Source organism: Pinus tabuliformis, chromosome 1_2 (assembly GCF_031772625.1).
Source record: "Pinus tabuliformis cultivar Carrire ecotype Pingquan chromosome 1_2, CPIR1, whole genome shotgun sequence".
NCBI classification, from domain to species: domain Eukaryota; kingdom Viridiplantae; phylum Streptophyta; class Pinopsida; order Pinales; family Pinaceae; genus Pinus; species Pinus tabuliformis.
In genome coordinates this window covers 278,244,004-278,256,156 of record NC_142298.1, presented here as the reverse complement: position 1 = coordinate 278,256,156, position 12,153 = coordinate 278,244,004, and the positions used below count along the sequence as shown (strand labels likewise).

The 12,153-nt window shown below is 36.5% G+C and overlaps 1 protein-coding gene across 1 annotated transcript; it reads left to right on the top strand.

Moving 5' to 3' along the window:
• Positions 1-3,583: 3,583 nt before the first annotated feature.
• LOC149205421 (uncharacterized) lies at positions 3,584-5,083 on the top strand. Its single transcript, XM_089393465.1, has one exon. The coding sequence runs from the start codon at positions 3,791-3,793 to the stop codon at positions 4,313-4,315; it is 525 nt and encodes a 174-aa protein (XP_089249591.1). The 5' UTR covers positions 3,584-3,790; the 3' UTR covers positions 4,316-5,083.
• The last annotated feature ends 7,070 nt before the right edge of the window (positions 5,084-12,153 follow it).

The window sequence follows — 12,153 nt, the reverse complement described above, 5'->3', positions numbered from 1 at the left end:
GTTGTAGTTTACATGGTGATTGCAGGTTATCATGTTGTTTTTATGTGAGAGTTCTCTACAGGAGAACATTTCCTTGAAGGGGAAATAGCCACATAGTTAGCAGCATACTTTATGTACTTCATTTTTACACTGAAATATGAGTGGTCTAGTCATGTTGACAGACCCGAAGATGTAGCCCAAGAGGGGTGAACTCCGTCATCAAACCTTGTGTTTCTTCTTCTTTATGTTTACATGAATTGTATGTGTTGTTCATTATGATTAATTTGCAGATGAGAACTAATTCATGTTTGAAGGGACACTGAACAAGCATGTTGCTTTTGAAGACCCATTTTCATACTTGCTGCGTCAACACGGTCCTAGTTTTTGTTTCATTTGATTTTGGAAAGAGAGGAATAAATCACCTATTCCACTTTCAGATCACTGTCTACTCTATGCCTTGTGGGCTAACAATCTTAATTTTTTTAATATATCATAAAGTTTTAATATACCATATTTTTTATTAAAACATTATAAAGGAATTTGATAAGAATCTTTTGAAAATATAAATGTATAGTTAATAGTTTATGATTAAGATATTTAAGATGCCCAATGTATAAATATATGTGAATTAAAAGAGATCTCTACTAATTTAGGCTTTCTAAAAACACTTTAGAGTTTTTAGTTAATATCCATGGTGCCTGGAGGAGGGGGATGTTGCTCCCTTCTTCTAAAAGTAGTATCAAGAGGAGAAATATTTTGAAATCCACACAAATCCAACAATGTTGACCAACGTAAAAGCAAGGAAGTTAGCTCAACAACCTAGAACAAAAATTCATCTATTGTTTAGACAATGGTTGCCCCAACACTCAGGTGGCCTGAAAGTGTCACAAGCAAGGAAAATTGGAACATGTATCCCCCAAGCTGAGGTTACTCCGAAATACGAGATATTTTCCCACATAATTGTTGAGAATATTTAGTGCATACAGTATCACACTCTCATCGACAAATTCATGGGAATATGGCTAATGAAAAGAGATTTGGTAGGGTGGATCAAGAAATATTAGCAACCTAAAAGTAATGTAGATATAAAAATAGGTTATATATACAAAAGGGTTTTTGTAATTTAATGGTGTCATGGTTTGTATTTTTATTTTATTTATATAAAAAAAAATATAAAATAGTGATATATATTGCTAGCTTAAACAATTAAAAGCTTTAGACAAATCCATATCGATGCTCGTGTTTGGTTTCTTTGAGGTATTTAGGAAGTGAATCGTTTCATGAACAAGGATAATACTTTCCAAAAAAAATCTTCCTTCCACGCAACCAAATTGTTCTACGGAGATGACTAGAAGGGGTTTTAATTTGTTGTCCAAGACTTTGGTGATGGCTTTGTAGATCACATTTCATAGAGAAATGTGTTGCAATTTGTTAGGGTCTTAAACTCTTTCCTCCTTAAGGAGGAGTGTCAATAAAGTAGGGTTAAGAGCTAGGGGATAGAAGAGGTTTGTCTTAAATTTCGATGTTGTTTCCCTTTACACTAGTATTCCTATTCAAGAGGCCATTGATGTCATAAATTGGATCACTGCCAATAACACTACAAAATTAGTTGGCCTCTACCTCACCTCTACCTTCTTCAGTTTTCAAGGTGAGTTCTTTGAACAAACCTGTGGGGTGGTGATGGGTTCTCATCTTTCCCCTATAGTTGATAACTTATTCATGGAGGATTTTGAGGCTAAGGCCTTAGTCTAAGCTCAATTTCTCCCTAAAAAATGGAAGTGGTTTGTTGATGATACTTGTGTCGTTTGGCCTCATGGTCACGAAAATTTGGATTTGTTTCTTAATCATCTTAATTCTCAATAAGTTTCCATCAAATTCACAATGGGGGTTGAGGTGAATTGGTGTCTTCCTTTCCTAGACATCCTTCTCTCCAGAATGAATGATGGTTCTGTTTCTCATCGAGTCTTTCGTAAGAAAACTCACACAGAATAATATATTCATTCCAGTTCTTATCATTTTCCGGCGCAAAAATTCGGGGTTCTTAGTACTCTAGTCACCCGTGCTTTAAGAATTTTGGATGAGATGCACCTAGAAGAGGAAAAATCTCATCTTCTTAAAGTTTTTGAAAATAATGGCTATAGCAGATCTCAAGGCCTCAAGGCTTTCCAAAGAGCCCATAAAGAATCGAGGGTTAAGCCTCCTCGTGATGGCCCAATCTCTAAGGTGCAGCTCCCGTTTATCCAGGGGACCACTGACAGGATTGCCCATATTCTTAAGAAGAATAATGTTTCCTCTACTTTCAAGCCCCTTAATACCATTAGAAATTCTCTTAGATCCATTAAAGACCCTATTGACCCCAAGGACATGAAAGGAGTCTACTCGATCCCATGTTCTTGTGGGGTTCCCTACATTGGGGAGATCGGCTGCTCTATTAAACAGAGAATCCAAGAGCATGCAACAAAGTTCCGGCACAACCGATCTCGCTCTTCAGCTCGTGCGGAGCATGCAGAGAAATATAAGCACCATGTTTGCATTGAGGATGTGAAGGTCATTGCCAAGGTTGATCACTTCCACCATAGGAAGCTAAGATAGGCTATTGAGATCGTGAAACATGCTATCAATGTCAATAGGGATGATGGGTGGAAATTAAGTAAGAAATGAATTCCAACTCTTTCATTTTGATTTTCCCCTCTTTTTTTATAATAATAGATAATATATAAATAATAGTATTATTATTAATGAATAATTGCATATATGTGTAAATAATTAGTAGATATTATATTATATTTTATTATTATTATTATTCTATTTATTTATTTATTTATGAAATAGAAATAGAGTTAGTGTGTATTATTAATATGTTTTTATTTGACTTTGGTCTTTTATAAATAAAATTGGTTATTATAATCAATAATATATATATATATATATATATATAATAATTTAATATTATTAATAAATAATTACAAATTTATATAAACAATTAACGGCTAATTTATAACAATTAGTCTTTCACTAGAATTAAAAAAAAATAAAAAATATTAGTTTATTAATTAAGTAACTAATTCTTAATGGCTAGTTTCTAAATTCTAGACTCGCATACATTCTTGCTATTTATTCATTAGGATCTATGGATTTTTTCACTTTTTGTTCTAAAGATGAACCACATTAGTTTATTCAAAAAATCCACCAAATAATATCGTGATTAATCCGAAATATATAAAATATATTAAAACAACTTTTTGTAAATTTATTGGTAATTTTATAAAAATGTAAAATAAATATCTCTATAAAACTTCAAACTTATCAATAATCATTTAGTTTATCATGATAATGGTGGGAATCTACTCGACCCAACTTACCTTAAAATTAAAATTATAGTAGTAACAATCAAAATCGATTCCCAAACTCAACCAATTACCCATTCCAAAAAGAATGAGAAATACACATTTCTCATTTTAAAAAAATAAAAATTATGAGAAATACACATTTCTCATTAAAAAAAAAAAATTATGAGAAATACACCCGCCCTTCGTTTAAATGAAAGAGAAATAGATGTTTGGATAATATTACCACCGCATAAAAATAAAAAAAAGGTCTCGAGAATGGGTCCGTGTCCAGAAATCTTCACATTCACCTGGAGTCCTGCATTTCAGTTATAAATGCCTAGGGGTGGGGGAGAGTAAAAACATTGATAGATATCATTTACATGCTTCAACTCGGTCCAACCTTTGCGTGCTCTTTCTCTGTCTAAGGATATTTTGACATACAATAGAGGGATCAAGGATCGAAGTTGTGGAAATTGAGGATAATGGGTGACAGGCACAGTAGGTTCCTGGTAGGAGCAGCTCTGGTTCTGATTTTTCCATTTCTTTTCATCTCTGCGGGGGCAGATAGTAATGGTACTGGGGAGTCAGTGTATGATGTAATGGAATCGTTTAAGTTTCCCAAGGGAATTCTGCCCACAAATGCCACGGACTATTTTCTCAATGATGCAGACGGGAGTTTTGAGGTGTTTCTGGAGGTGGATGGAGATGGGGCATGCAGCTTTGGGATCGAAGCAGTGTACCAGCTGAAGTATCAGAGAAGAATCTCAGGAAAGATCAGCCCTGGCTCTCTCAAGAACTTGAAAGGGATAAGCGTCAAAATTCTGTTTGTATGGCTCGACATATCTAAAGTAGAACTCAGAGGGGGCGAGGGCGATGATGATGATGGGAAATTAGAATTTTACGTGGGACCATTCTCTGCTGCCTTCCCTCTCTCCGATTTTGATGTTTCCCCAACTTGTGGATGTGGGCTGGATTGCATTACCACTACGGTGTTTGCTGCCGAATAGCAGGATTGATCCCTTAGGGGAGCTTAATGGGTATGGGCATTTGAATTCAATGGTGTATTGTTTAGTTTTCATTACAACTATGTATGTCGCACCTTATCCCTGAGCCTATATTGAGGGGTCGACCATTGGCACTATTTTCTATGTGATTTCATGGAGTAAAAGCAAATTTTTTATTGTATTTAATTCGCAGGTTGGAGGATGCTATATTTGTTTTAGCTATCTTTTGAAATTGATGTTGAGATTGAATGACCTTTACCTTTAAGGCTAAGGTCTCTCAGGTAACAGTGCCCTTGGAATCTGCTGCCAGGTAGACTGGGTTTTGGGTTTGTGTGGACTCTACTCTCTAATTGATTGAAGCTCCACAGGTGGCGATTTCGATCTGTTCAACTCACAATATCCACTGTGCCATACCAGTAACATCACTTCAATTAAGTCATCCTGCCTCTGAAGAATTTGGGTTTAAGTTATTTCCTTGTGTTGTTTTCTGAAATGCAACCAATTAGTCCTGCAGTTGCCATGGTAAATCTATTAGCGCATGGTTCGTGTTAGGAGGGGGTTCCTTCTCTTCTGTTCTGTTTTCGAAGTGACAATGTAAGAATTGCAATAGTCCATTTCAGAAAGAAGAAAAGAAAAAAACAAACAAATCTTACCCTGCTATGATACCATAACAGTAGTAATTATTCTGCCAGAGTCACTCAGATCTTGGGTTATCAACATACACGATCTTGAGTTATTAACATACGCCCTGCAGCAATGCAATTAACAGGATACAGGTTGAGATATATACCGTTTGATCTAGAAATGGTTTATATCAAACAATTCGTATGTATCGTAGCCTATATGGCATTAATCACTTTTATGCGGAGTGCATATTATTATCCAAATCTTCTCTATCTTATTTCCCCTGCATCACCCGCTGTGGATTCCTCCCATTATTCTTATTTCTTTAGATGTCCAGGTGCGATTTTCTGGCGCTTTAATTTCATTTCAAATCACGAGGCTTATTTTTATTTTTATGTCCGGGTCGAGTTTGCAAATTTACTTGGAATAAAAGCATGGAAATTTTAGCAAAATTTCCATAAAATCTGGTTAAGATTTATCAAATTTCAAGATTTTGTGTGTCCTAAAATTTTTTAATAGTGCTGAATCTTTTTCATCATAAAAAAACGTGATTCAGACATTGATACTGCGAAATTTTTTGAAATTTATTTGATCAGATTTAAACCATGAGAACAATTCCTCTACCAATTTCTAGTCCTTAGAACATCATTGATTTAGATGCTTTCACCGACAGGTCGACCCATGTCACAGAATTAAGGCTTCCCGAAAGCAGGTCAGAGCCATTTTGTAAATAGTTGGCTGGTTTGAGCTTCTCTTTATTTGACTTCATTAAGAGTGTGATATTCCCTTCTTAACATCTATATTTTTTTTGGTTAGTTTTTCGCAATTTCTTGAAACCCTAATTTACATTTGCTAATTTCCAGAAGGTTTTCATAATTTTGCTTTCCCTTAGTTTTGGACTATTTAGAATGGCATGCATGTTAAACAATAGTAAAATAAAGGGTGGAATGAATACTTCAATACAGGACATCAACTAAATGCTACAATTCCAAGAATGCAGTCTTCCACGAACTCTAGTTAAGAGTTGCAGAAATTCTTCAATCCTTCAATCCAGGACATTTCCGAACAAAAAAAATTATTTTATCGTTTGAAGCATACCTACCAAATTCGGCCCTACTGGACAGAAATTCGAAAATACGACAGTACGATTCGGTTCGGCTGCGATTCCGTACGATATATTATAATGGAATTAGGTAATATATTTTTTTATATTAAAAAAAAATTATAATAAAGTGTAAAGGGTAAGTTTAAAATATTATAATTAGGATGGAATTTCATAAAGTGTTTTTATTAATATAAAATTTAATATTTAAAAATAGAAATTTTTATATTATTTAATTTTATAAAAAAATATTTTGATATAAAATTTAATATTTAAATAGAAATTTCTATATTATTCAAAACATTAAAAATTTAAATTTTCAATTTAAAAAAAATGCAGTTACCATCTAAAAATTTTAATAAAAAATTAATATTTCAAATAGAAATTTTTGTATTATTTAAAACATTAAAAACATAAAATTCCATATTAAAAAATGCTTACCATCTAATTTGGTAAAGATTTTTGTTAATAAAAAAATAAATATTTAAATATTAAAAATATAAATTTCCATATTAAAAAGTATAGTAAATAGTAAATTGCATATTAAAAAAATTAGAGTCTTAAAAAACAATAAATTTTATATTAAAATATTGTATAAAATAGTAAGCTATACTTATTTTGATAAATTCTTTGGGATTAATCATAAGTTTAAACTTGTTAAAAATAATAATTTCTTATAACAAAGAATAATAAATTTTTATCTATGAATATTTATAAAATATATATTCTCCATTTTTTTTATTTGAATTTCATACTTCTCTTCTTTCTCACAGAAAGGAAATCGAAACCATGAATTAAAGTTTGGTGTGTTTCTATCTACCCTCTAAACAACTTTTTGAAAAATCTACAAAAAGACATTTAAGTTGCTTTAGTTATTAATTAATATTGTTGTTATTTTTCATTTTTAAGAATTATATTAAAATTTAGAATTTGACTAAGTAATTTTTTTTTAAATATATTGTAAGTATAGATTTATTTTTTTTATTTAAAAAAATGAAAGATCTATATTTCTAAATTTTTTTATATTATATTTTAAGTAATCAAATTTTTTCCATGCCAAATCGAATACGAATTCGAATTTAGTAACTATGGTTTGAAGCGGAATCGTTCGTAAGGAAGTACAACCGAACCTCCGTATACATCATTTGTGGGCTTGTCATCCCAAAGTTATGTTTATATGCACAATCTCCAACCACCATGATATTTTTGACAAGAATTGGATGGTTTCCTGATGACTAGTCTGGACTCTGCATATACGTCTCTCCAAAAGCAATAAGGCAGTGGCAAAGCCAAATTCCAAAGTGACTAGGACGACCTGTCTTCATTATGATTCCTATGTTTAATTTTGAAGATATGTTTTCCAATAAATATTGGAGACCTAAGCCAAATTTACATGATCGTTTAGTACGTTGTACTACCTCTAAAGTTTGAGCGTAAATAGTGTTGCTCACTCAAGAAAATGACAATATTCTAATGCAGGTTTTAGCCTTCGTTGTCTTGACTATGTCTCGTTTTCATATCATAAGATGGGTAAATATCTTTATTGAAATATTAAATAGTTTTATTGGTATATATTTTTAATAATATTGAAATATAATTTTTTTATTTTTCAAAATTAAATATTAATAATTTGCATTGGTCAATGTTAAACTAATAGTGATCAATAGACAAATCTATTATTAGAGTCATGTTTTTGCAGGACTAATAATGATTCTATAATCATATTTATATTTAATTAATAAGTACATAAAAACTCAATACTTAGAATATAACAAATTTCTCAACCAAGGATATCCACCTTCACTTTACCATGGATATTATTAACTAGTAAATAGGTTTTGTTACAATACCATAGCTTATCAATACCACATGCCAACAAACCAGAACTCATTTCGCAATAAAAAATTAAAATGTAAAATATTTTAGACATTGCATATGGCATTGATTACATAGAGCGAAAAGTCTCCATCATTTGAATGGAGAGAGAGAAAGAGAGAGGAGGGGATGGAGAGGAGAGAGGTAGGGAGGGAGAGAGATGGAGTTTGAGGGGAGGAGAGAGGTAGGGAAGAACAAAGACATAGAGAGATAGAGGTAGAGAAAGAGGGAGTGAAAAGTTAGAGATGGAAAGAGAGGGAGAGAAGAGAGGAGGGAAGACAGAGAGAAGGAGAAGAGAGAGAGATATGGGGGGAGAAAAATGGAGAGAGAGGAAGGTAGAGAGAGATGACTTGAGAGAGAGGAGAGGAGAGATGGAGTTGGAGGGGGGTGAGAGAGAGAGAGGGAAGAACAAAAACATAAAAAGATAGAGGTGGAGAGAGGAGTGACAAGGGAGAGATGGAGAGGGAGTGAGTAAGAGAGGAGAGGAGGGAAGAGAGAGAGAGAGGGGAAACAAAGATGGAAGGGGAGGAGAAGGGGAGAGAGAGAAGGAGAGAGGGAGGGAGATAGTGAAAAATTTGGAGGGTAGAGAGAGAGAGAGAGGGAGTTCGGAGAGAGAAGGAGAGAGAGGAAGGAAAAGAGAGAGGACTTGAGAAAGATAAGGAGAGATAGAGGGGGAGAGGGGGGACGAAAAAAAGAAGAAATATGTATAGAGAGAAAGGTGGAGAGAGAGAGGGTGACAAGGGATAGATGGAGAGAGAGTGAGAGAGAGAGTAGAGTGGGAGGGAAGACAGAGAGAGAGGGAGATATGGATCCAGCCTAGAAATGGTATGTGCGTATATAAAAACTAGCCTAGATCCATCTTAACCCTGAATATATCAAGCGCCGAGAGGGATAAAATATCTTTTAATTTTAAAATAAGTTTGTATCTCAAGAGATTTGATCCCTCTCAGAGCTTGATAGATCCGGGGTTAAGATGAACCTAAGTTGGTTATACAAATACCCAAATTTCTTTTGTAATATAAGGGATTAGCCAAGAACTCTAGTAAGGTGTTTTGGAAGTAAGTGTTCTTCCCTGTACTTAAAATAAAATATAATGCTTCCAAGAACTGCTTAACAACAATAGACACACATATTATTCTTTCCTCACTCATCGACTACGATTGTCGAGTTTTCCAAACCCTAAAGTTCGCATACAACACACTATATTCATTGCAAATATAAGCAATAATTTGTTTCGAGTTTGCTTTCGTTCAAAGAATGGAGGTACACCTTTTTCCTATTAATATTCAATTCAACGACCATTCTTTGCCATATTATAACTTCGAATTTAGTACTGTTCACTATTGGCACGCTATTTGGGAGAATTTTTGTAATGATTTGTAGTGCAGTGTGTGGAAAGTTCATTCTATGTCTTTAAGTTTTGTTGAATTTTTTTCAATTTTGTTGTTTTCAAATATCTTGGGACCCATTTCAAGAATTTTCTTTAAGTTTATTAGTTATAAATGTCTAACCTTAGTAAATTTTCTCTAATAGCCCACCTAAAGGGGCTTGTCATGGTAAACCTGAGTAATTTTGAGGTGGCTAGATAAATTTTTCTTTCTATGGCCAAATTAAGGGTGTTGTTGGTCTAATTTAGTTATCTTTTGCCTAAGCGATTTGTAGCTTTGTAATATGGTTTGATCAAATGAGGGTCGAAAATGTGCAGATCCATGGTAGAATTGAGTTGGAGTATGGCAGCAACAATTAACATGATGATAACGATACATGGTTGTGACCATGGATTGAGGAGTCTTACCCATACATGGATTAATGAGCCTTGGTGGAGGTTTGTGCGATGGAGGTAGGGAGTTAGGTAGCATGGACATTTGATGTTGGAGTTGGTGACAGTTTGCGACATTTTAGTCTTGGCGATGGAGTTTTTCGGGATGGTGTTGTCAAGGGCAACAACCTTTTTAGAGTGGGGGAGGATGTAAGGACCTTGAGTTGGCGAGTGCCCATGGCAACCACCCCCACAAACGAGAGAGTCGAAAAACTAAAGTCGCGGGTACGGGCACACCCATGACGTGTGAAGGGCATGCAGATGTAAGTGACAAAGGAATTTTTTTGAAGGCGACACAAGTTTTGTTAAAGGTGGCACGTGTTCAGTTAAGGGTGACTCTGTGCAGACGGGTTCGGTTAAAGGCGACTCAGTGCAAACAAGTTTGGTTAAAGGAAACATCGGTTCAATTAAAGGTGACTCGATGTGGACGAGCTCGATTAAAGGCGACGGGCAACTAGGCGGTGCGATGGGTGAACGCATGCGATGGGCGAGGGCACCCACCCGATCGACCAAAGGTTGGCCCATGACACAAAAATATTGAAGGGGCACATTTAGATGTTGGAAAAGTTGGTTGGGAAGCAAGTAGGCAGGTCGACCCATGTTGAATGAATAGACGCAACCCCTCAACAAAAATGGAACGGATGGGCAGTGTATAAATATGAAGTGTTGGCATTGGTCAGAGGCATCGTTGAACCATCATATCATCTAATCACAGATAAAACAAATACATATAACTGTAGGTCGAGTTCGGGTGAACAAAGGGAGGATGCGGGTCAGGCAGAATAGACAGGCAAGTTCAGTCATAGGCAGAGTTTCTACAAGGCGGCAGGGCACCCGCCCATAGGCAAGTGAGTTGGGTCATGTGTCCGCCCTAGGCGGGCAAGTGCTGGTGAATGAACGAGAGTTTTGCAGTTCGGTTGGGTGAGCGAATAAGTTTGTTAGCAGAAGTTGGGGTCCCCATAGAGCGTGGGCCGCTGTTAGATGGAATAGTACAGGCTGCATGACAGAGGCAATGTTGAACGATGGTTGGGCTAGCAGGGCAAGCTCTACATGAGACGTTGGGCCCTCGTTGCACGAAGGGCAAGTCACGCCCAGACCATGGTGTGGAACACTGCACGATTTTGATGAAGTTGGGTAAGCCAATTAAAGAAGGTTGCACGACTACGTAAAATTGTATTTGTAAATTGAAATTTCATAATTGTAAAGTGTGGGTAGACTTGTTGGGGAGTTGCATGGTAGAATTGAGTTGGAGTATGGCAGCAACAGTTAACATGATGATGATGATACATGGTTGTGACCATGGATTGAGGAGTATTACCCATACATGGAGCCATGAGCCTTGGTGGAGGTTTGTGTAATGGAGGTAGGGAGTTAGGCAACATGGACATTTGATGTTGGAGTTGGTGACACTTTGCGACGTTTTAGTCTTGGCGATGGAGTTTTTCAGGATGGTGTTGGCAACGGAAACAACCTTTTTAGAGTGGGAGAGGATATAAAGACCTTGAGTTGGCGAGTGGCCAAGGCAACCACACACACGAATGAGAGAATTGAAAAACTAAAGTCGCAGGTACAGGCATGCCAATGATGTGCGAAGGGCATGCAGACATAAGTGGCGGAGGCATTCAGTTGAAGGTGACACGAGTTCAGTTAAAGGCGACACAAGTACGGTTAAAGGTGATTGTGCAAACGAGTTCGGTTAAAGGCGACTCAGTGCAGACAAGTTTGGTTAAAGGCAACATCGGTTTGATTAAAGGTGATTCGATGCGGACGAGTTCGGTTAAAGGTGACGAGCGACTAGGTGGTGCGATGGGCGAACGCGTGTGATGGGCGAGGGCACCCACTCAACCGTCCAAAGGTTTGACCATGACACAAAAATATTGAAAGGGCACATTTGGATGGTGGACAAGTCGGTTGGGTAGCATGTAGGCAGGTCGACCCATGTTGAACGAATAGACACAACCCCTCGACAAAAATGGAACAGATGGGCAGCATATATATATGAAGCATTGGCATTCGTTGGAGGCATCATCGAACCATCAAATCATCAATCACAGATACAACAAATACATATAACCGCAGGTCAAGTTCGGGTGAACGAAGGGAGGACGCGGGTCAGGCAGAACAGGCAGGCAAGTTTAGTCATAGGCAGAGTTTCTGTAGGGTGGGAGGGCACCCGCCCATAGATACGTGATCTAGGCCATGTAGACGCCTTAGGTGGGCAAGTGCGGGTGACTCAACAAGAGTTTCGTAGTTCGGCTGGGTGAGCGAATAAGTTTGTTCGCTGAAGTTGGGGTCCCTGTAGGGTGTGGGCCGCCACTACACGAAGTAGTACAGGCTACACGACAGAGGCAATGTTGAACGATAGTTGGACAAGCAGGGCGAGCTCTACATGAGATGTTGGGTTGCCGCTGCACGACGGGC